Source organism: Atta cephalotes, assembly GCF_000143395.1.
Source record: "Atta cephalotes unplaced genomic scaffold scaffold00008, whole genome shotgun sequence".
NCBI classification, from domain to species: Eukaryota; Metazoa; Arthropoda; class Insecta; order Hymenoptera; family Formicidae; genus Atta; species Atta cephalotes.
In genome coordinates, this window is record NW_012130072.1 from 1,708,602 (window position 1) to 1,717,197 (window position 8,596).

General features: G+C 30.9%; 1 protein-coding gene across 1 annotated transcript in view; it reads right to left on the reverse strand.

The window, feature by feature from the left end:
- Positions 1-3,047: 3,047 nt before the first annotated feature.
- The window catches only part of LOC105627328 (polycomb protein Asx-like), a 12,319-nt gene continuing 6,770 nt past the window's right edge, over positions 3,048-8,596 (reverse strand). Inside the window, exons 2-7 of the mRNA XM_012208614.1 lie at positions 8,014-8,284; positions 6,563-7,750; positions 6,139-6,414; positions 4,592-5,485; positions 4,235-4,474; positions 3,048-3,464 (exon numbers count right to left, since the gene is read on the reverse strand). Of these exons, the coding sequence (XP_012064004.1) occupies positions 3,048-3,464; positions 4,235-4,474; positions 4,592-5,485; positions 6,139-6,414; positions 6,563-7,750; positions 8,014-8,284 (3,286 nt within the window). The remainder of the gene's footprint in view (positions 3,465-4,234; positions 4,475-4,591; positions 5,486-6,138; positions 6,415-6,562; positions 7,751-8,013; positions 8,285-8,596) is intronic.

An 8,596-nucleotide genomic window follows, 5' to 3' on the forward strand; every position in this document is an offset into this window, starting at 1 on the left:
ACAACATACTAGTAGTATAGTATAGTCTATAGATAGTATATATATATATATATATATATATATATATATATATATATATATATATTCCAATTCAAGTTAGGAGTTCAAGATCAATACTAATCATCCTAAGACTGTCAAAAACGATATTTTCAAATGATCCTAAAAGGATCATTACTGCATTATTTGTACTGCACAGAATATTTCTAGATATACTACAGAGCATACATAGATAAAATTATGTTAATGATCTTCGCAATTTCTCAATAAATCATTCCTCGGTATAACTAACAATATTAGGGAATAATCGTAACAAAATGGGAGATAAAATCGAACGATACAGACTACATAAGTATATCTAAGTTAGAATTATGAATATTCAGTTATTCCTCTTATTATTTGCAATAAATCGTTAATCTTAATCAATTATTCATTCTCATGATATATTACTGCTCCTGTACACAATGTATGATAATATTAGTTTGACATACAACATGTATTAATACATGTGCAAAAGGTAATCTGAGCTACATTAAAACTTGAAGAGTAGATCATCCTATATTCCAAAGGAATGATTAAAAGAGAGCATGTACAAAGGATTCGTCATTTAGCTTCGAGATCAACATGTACAGGAATATATGCAGCTATAATAAAAATAAATTCGTGTGTTAATAAATAAATAACAAACATACATATTATAGAGTGTGATGTTTAGTGGAAGACTGTATTAAGGGTCGATATATAAGAGATTAAACTTTTTTGTCTTAAACTTTTTAGAAGCAAGGGTTTCAAGAATACAGTTGAAATATTGGGATTAGAAGTTAGAATTACATTATTACATTGCATTAATAAATGAAAATGATATTATCAATAAATAAGATGACTATGAATGAAGTAATTATATTTTTCATAATAATCATGCATATAAAATGGCAATGGTTATATAATAAAGAATATAAAAACTATAAAAAATTACCATCAATAAATAGTATAATAAATAAATGTAGAAAGAATATACAGATGTATGTATAAAACAGACTAGAGTTTGATGATTTAAAAAAAAGTAAACTTTGCGCGAAGTATCTTCACAGAACTTTTTTGTGTATCTATTCATCGAATATTGAATATTAATAAATTTTTTGTTTTATTTAATATTTTAATAAAAATGTATAGCAGAAGTATTGATAATATATAAATTAACACAGTAATAAAAACACTGCATTAAAGACACTGTCAAACAATAAAATTAATTATTCAATGATTAATCTTTTCATGTATCAGTTCTAAATAACTATGTAAGTATTGCTACGCTTATGATACGAATTGTCTTAACATAATTTCACATACGAAGTCTATATAGAAGTCTATTAAATATTAGTAATTCATTATAGATACTCATCAATTTATAATAACAAAAATAATAGATAAAATAACAGAATAAGATGATCCGTAATTATTTTTTTATCTGATGTATAATGTAGCGATGTTAAATTTTGCAATACTCACAACTGTATCCTTCATTACCCTTAATCTACAAAGACTTCCGTTTACATAAGAGTGCTGGGCAATATTTTATAATTTTCAAATTAAATAATTTTACGTGAGTACACTACAATGTTAATTTTTACTATAACAAACTGCTAAAATTAGTTTTACTATTTTCTACTTTGGAATACTAAATTCACAAGGCATTTCTAACATATGTGAGCACTTCTAATATACAAATAATCACGAAAAAATAAATCTTTATTTATTTATGATAATATATAATAATCCAAAGTAATAGAAAATTTTAAAAACTTAGGGAAAGAATGACAAAATTTATAAAATTTATATATTTTTCATTTTATAATATAAATTTTCATATCTTTTGTAAAGAAAATTTGCTCAAATTAACTTGTAAGCTAATTATTTAAAATCATTGTATTACCACAAAATCCTCTTCTAAATATACAATATATTAAGAAAATAAAAAATCATAGTATATATAAGAGCTTATAAATTAAATCTATCTTTTATTATTTTTTAATCTCGATCCCAAAAAAGAAATTAAAATAAATTATTTTAACAATTAAGAACATTTATTTCATTCTTTTAATTGAACGGATAAAATAAACTTAACGTTCATATTAATGTATAGTACGACTAAAAGTTCAAAGTATATTTATTAATAAACATTTATTAATAAATAAAATTAAATGAAAATTGTAATGCAATACTCATACAAAATATGACATATTAGCAAACGCTGATCACGGTATTTAGTCAATAATTGCAGAAATGTTATGTAGAAGATGTTCGAACTTTTTTGATTACCTTGTGATAACTTTATAGTATATTATATTGTATGTATGTATGTATGTGTGTATATATGCATACATACAGGGAATAAGCAAAATAATGTAAATATTCAGGAAATACGTATTTTATTAATAAAATGTTGATTTATCATTTGTTTTAATAGATAATTCTATCTTTGTTAGAATAGAATTATGTTTAAATAGCATAGGAACAATGCAATGTTATACTATTGATCTAGAATATTTTTTAATTGTTTAGAAAATATTGGAGGAAAAAATCTTATTCTCACTTTACTCTTTAAATAAAAAAAATTACGAATAATTTGATGATACATAAATGAAGCGATTACTTAGCTAGAAAAAATATTAAAGTTTTGGAGAACAGAAAATAATTTTGGAAAATAGTAAGAAATAAATTTCCTCTTCTAATATTATTTACATAAGCAATTGAAAGATCTTCTACTAAAGGATTACATTGGCAACAATTCAAGCATTGTGTGACTCTACTTCAAAACATGTATTAAAAGCAAATGATGGGCTAATTTCTTATTAATAAATAAGTGTATTTCTCAGGTGTTTATATTATTTTGTTTATCCTTTATATATCATATTATATACGTGTGTCTTTGTGTATGTACATATATGAATTCATACGATAACATGTTTGATATTTTCCATTTACTAATTTGGATGCTCAGCACTCTTATCTAATAACGGATTTAATTTTATACACAAACAGTTGAAGAAGAATTAACGTATGAGGCAGGTAGCACAGATACGTTGAGGCCCGATGCAGTCATCGTGGCAGAAGGCACCACACTGCCGACAAATTACCATGGCTCCTCGCATATTACATTCACACGGAGGTGGCGGATCGCCGCCAATTATCATGCCGGGTGCACCAGGTTCCGCTCCGCCTGTCACTCTGCTATCCGCGCCTCTTGCTTTCAGAGTAACAGCCTGATGAGAACCCTCTCCGGCGCTGGCCGGTCTTCCTCGAACTAAATGAACCCCAACGCCCATTCCTGCAATCTGCGGCGGTAATGGAGGTGCGGATGATGCTCTCGGTGCACTGTCCCCAACTCCCGTCCTTTGTACAAGTATATATTGCCCGAGACCGTTACTGGTGGTGGAACCAAGCTGCGCTATGGGAGTGCTTTCTGTAACCTACAAGGCATTGAAAATTTAATTAAGAAAATCACAAATATTTTAACTGATGCAACTTGAACTGATATATTGCACGTTCAAGCTACTTTTAATCGACAATAGAAATATATTAAACAAATAACATTTCAATTAGCACTCTAAGTCTGTTTGCGTAAGTACGTTTGTTCATCATCTTTGTTGTCAGACTTGTATAAATAAATTTTTGTAGCATTGTACAAAATCATTGCTGCGTCATTGCATCTGGTAATTACAGTCATACTATCTCTACTGCATTTAGAAACGCAAAACTAATGTAAAGACTTGTTTTTTAGGTACCTGTATGATACCGAGATCATCACAAGAGACCCGCGAGATTAGCACTGTACACACAAAAAAGGATAAAATAGTATGCGTGTACGTCAAAATATTCAGTATATATATTTCATATGATGAGAAAAATATTAAAGGATATAAACTCAAATGAAAGATATATTTATAGTAAAATATGTGTTTTTATAATTATTTACTGTGATGTATTTCCTTAATTCGTTTTCATAAAATTTATAATTTTAGTAAAATTTCATCAGGTCTCATTTGTTATAAGTTTTGTCGTATTAAGAATGAACTTTTTTTTAATTTGTTTCACGACAATGTTAGATTCACAAAAAGAGAGAAAAATTTGATATTAATACTTTACCCTTGATATGGCAAGTAATATGTGCAGAAAATAGCACAGGTAAATATAAATCTAAATGGCTATATTAATTAATATATGTAATAAATGCTAATACCTCCGTTGATGCAGCTTGACGCGCCGATGCAAATACATGTCTCAGCATAACTGCTTGCGTCTTATTTTGAGCTTGTTTATTATGTTGTATCGCTTGCTGTGTTTTCTGGGGTTTGACCGTCGTCAGGGTGCGACCACCAGATTTGCTGGTTGTGAATGCACCATCTCCTCTAGCAAGTAAACTTGGCGGTGGTTTTAAATGGGCCTTCAATTGATCTCTATTCGGTGAACTTTGTATGACCTGAAATAATATCAGTGTTCCTACATTTATCAATGTAATAGCGCATCGCAATGTATAATAAATTCATATCTTTATTACATTCGCATATATTTTAAATGAGATACTAAATTAGTTTACCGCTTGACATATCTGATAGCTGCGCTCTAAATTGACAGCACCCGGAGGCTCTTTGGTAGAGCTTCTCGATCTACCTCCTTGTTCTTTATTATTATTCCTAGAACCTCTATGGCTGCCTTGATTAGATGCACGCGAAGGTCGTGATGATCGGTCGGTGACAGTTAGTGATGGTCCAGGATATTGCTGTTGTGTCTGCTGCTGTTGTGTTTGCTGCTGTTGTGTCTGTTGTTGTGTTTGTTGCTGCTGCTGTTGTTGATGCACAGCCGCAATTTGTCGAGATTGAACAGAAGTAGCAGTCTGATGTTGAATAGCAATTGAATTTTGTGCACGATTCTGAGATTGTACTCCCACCGTAGTCGGGAGAGTATTTTGTACTTGACTTTGCGTTGCAATGGTGTTCTGATTCACGTTATTACGTGCATTGTTATTTTGAGTATTTATTTGAGTAATGGTATCTTGCGTTTGTATCATGTTAACTTGTGTAGTATTACTCTGAGGCTGAAGTTGGGCCGAGATCGTAGAATTACTCGCCAATGGAGATGTCTCTTGTTCCGGATTAAAACCCGTTTGCACAAATCTAATAGATTGCAATTGCGGGAATGTGATGATCGGCGGACTTTGCGATTGCAAATTCTTCATAACGCAACTGCTGCTCGGTGTGTTGATAGCTAAATCTGATTGAAATGTGGTTCCTTGAACAACCGGTAATTGAATACAATTAACAGATTCCACATTGGCATCTGCATTAATAAACTGTTGCGAAGAAGTTGTAGAATCGGTTGTTGTGGAAGTTTCGCTGCATTCATCTTGCGTCGTTACTGTGATATTAGCCGCTACAGATCCATCGAGAGCAGCCGCCACTAAAGGCCAAGGTACTTGCAGCTCTTCTTGCGTCTTTGCAATGAAAAATATAAATTAATATAAAACTTTGTTAACGTTAAATTTTTGAAAATAAACAAAATTTATCAAACTAATTTTTCTTTATACTTATATTAAATCTCTCTTTAAACTTCAAGATCTATATTCTACATATTACAATTTTATTTAATGTAAATACATTGTAATATTCTAACTACCTACATTTGACCCGGTTGTTTTGTATTCAAATCTTATACTATATAATATTTTATATCTTTAAGAATTGAGTTATTTTCAACAAAATAACACGCTTATTGACTTATATTTATATAATTTATATTTATATAATTTTTTAAATTAGTTATATCACTGATATTTGTACGGTATAAATAATATTAATATCCTTACAATACAAGATACAATTTGGTACCTCATCCGTTCAAACATGGGTCACTAAAATCCATATTTTTCACTTATTCAAAATGGTTAAAAAAATTTCTAAAAATTTACCAACATATTTTCAACTTTCTAGAATAAATATGGAAACTTCATTTTGGAAAATAATAAAATATAGTATAATTTATAACTACCGACAGATTCAAAGAAACTTGCATGGACAGGAATCACTCGATCACTAGTGACCCGACTTTGTACAGTAAGGATTAAAAACTATTTATGTGTATATTTACCCTGTTATTATTAATGTTATTAACGGTTGGATCCACTGTCCAACTACATTCTAACATTTCAGAACAGACGTAATTATTTGCCTCTCGTAAAGCTTCATCCTCATTACCAGCATTTACGTCCGTTCCCGTAGTATCTTCAGTTTGTCCAGTTACTACTTGAGGCTCGGTTACTTCTGAATTAGTTGAAGCCATTTCCATTCCCTCAAGAATAGGATATATTATCTCTTCTGGACATCCCGAAATTTCTTCATACATTTCTCGCATTTCTCCTCGTACCTAAATCATAATTAAATTTTTGACAACGGAAACAATATAATGATAGTTTATTTTTATTTTCATGAATATTACAGTCAATCGAAATTGTGCTAATGACATATCTATAATCTCTTAATAGTGCGTTTGTAGTGGGGATTAAAATTTTTACCTCAAGTTCATGAATACGCTGTAAAGTCTCACTATCGATTTCCATTCCTTCTGGAATTTGTGATTCGCTGTCCGCTGTATTTTCATGAGAAGTCTGCGTTACTTCAGTTTGATCACTGTTAATCAAACTGGCATCCTCTATAACGATATCTGTGGGCCTAACTTGATCCTGCGGTGATGAACTTTCAAGGATACTCGTAGTTTCACAATCCGATATTTGATAAATCTGACCGCTAGATATTTGTGAAATTTGTTCTTTTGACATCTGAGAAATTTGATCTATGGATGCTTGCGATATATATTCACTGGAAAGCTGTGAAATTGATTCCCCGGACGTGTGCGATGCACGTTCTATCTGTTCACTCGATCTGGGTGATGAATTATCATCGGGTAATAGCACAGTATCTTCTTCTGATGCTTCGATTATGTTATTTTCTACAGGTGGCAAATTTTTCTCGCTGGTGGAAAAATTTGTTTCTTCTTCGTACACATTTGAGATGGCTCCTTGACATAATTGTCTTGCAATATCATTAGCTTCAACCAATTCTTGTTTCTCGCAAATATCTGTAATCTTGTCAGCTTCTTCTATTTTACCTTCATGCATTTGAATATCTTCTGTTATTTCCATGGAATTTACTTGCACAGAGTTATCTAAATGTTTCTCATCAGTCACATTATCTGATAATGTATTATAATCCAAGGACATTAAATTTTGTTGCACTTCTTCAGAACTAACTAGATCATCGGTACTCTTTATGCTTATTTCGGTCTTGCAGCTAGTATCAACTTTATCATCTGTTATTACAATGGAACAGACAGCATGCTCAGATGAAGGAATATCCACGCTAGGAATATCCACAGTAGGAATATCCACAGCAGGAATATCCACGGTAGGAATATCCACGCTAGATTCCAAACGAAGTCTTAAACTTGACCGTGTTACTGCACCACTAGAACGTGAATCGTTAATATAATGGAGATTCGATTTAAGTTTAGGCTCTCGCTTTTCTCCCCATATTGGTTCAAAATGTTTCACTTTCCATGGATCTAGCTTATTTTTATCTCGTTCTGCTTCCATCTTCAGGCGTTGTTGATTTTCTGGGGTAAATTCCCCTTCTGCTAAACGTTTCCGCCATTCCAGGCAAGCTCTCGCAAAAAATTCATTGTTCAGTCCAGAGATAGCAGCATCCTAGACATAAGATAGAATAACATAAATTAAATTTCAATTAGAATGAAAATGTCGTATATTTTCAAAACAAATTAAACAAAGTCATGGCTTATTCCGAACTTATAATTAGACTGACTTTAAATCAATACAATTATCATAAGATTGTAAATACTATATATGTAATAATAGTATGTAAATACTATGTGTATTTACATTGACTCTGTTTAATTAAATTTCATCAAATAATTCATTGGTACATATTATTGAGAAATTATATTTAGTACCTGTCTATCCACAGCAGGCAGGAGTTGTGCAAGCTTCCGTTGATACAGTGGAGGCAAGCCTTGAAATGTATGCCTATTTAACAGCGCGCGTAAGCTCGTACTTGCTAATATACTCGCTGGAGATTCCAAATCCACAAGACCAGCTTCTAATTGCGCGGTTGCAGACAATCTCTTTGTAGATCGTCTGCGACTTGACTTTAAGCTAAATCCAGGTAAACTAGCCAAAACTTCTCTCATTGTGGCAGCAGGTTCTTCCGCTGCTATATTCATACAAAATATAAAATATTTCAGATGATGAGTTACCACATAGTAAATGAAAATGAAACTGTTCACTATAATCTTTATTTTGCATAATTTAAAGAAAATAAAATAAACTTATACAATTAATATTTGTTCAAATTATAATAGTATGAATATTATGTTATCGTTATATTAATCTGTCTATTTGCAATAATGTTGTGAAAACATATGTATTTGTCAAACACTAATCAAAGTTTTCTCACTACTTAAAAAATTCATTGCAATCTCTCATAAATACATATCACAAGAATAAAATATAATATTAGAATATAGATAATATTAG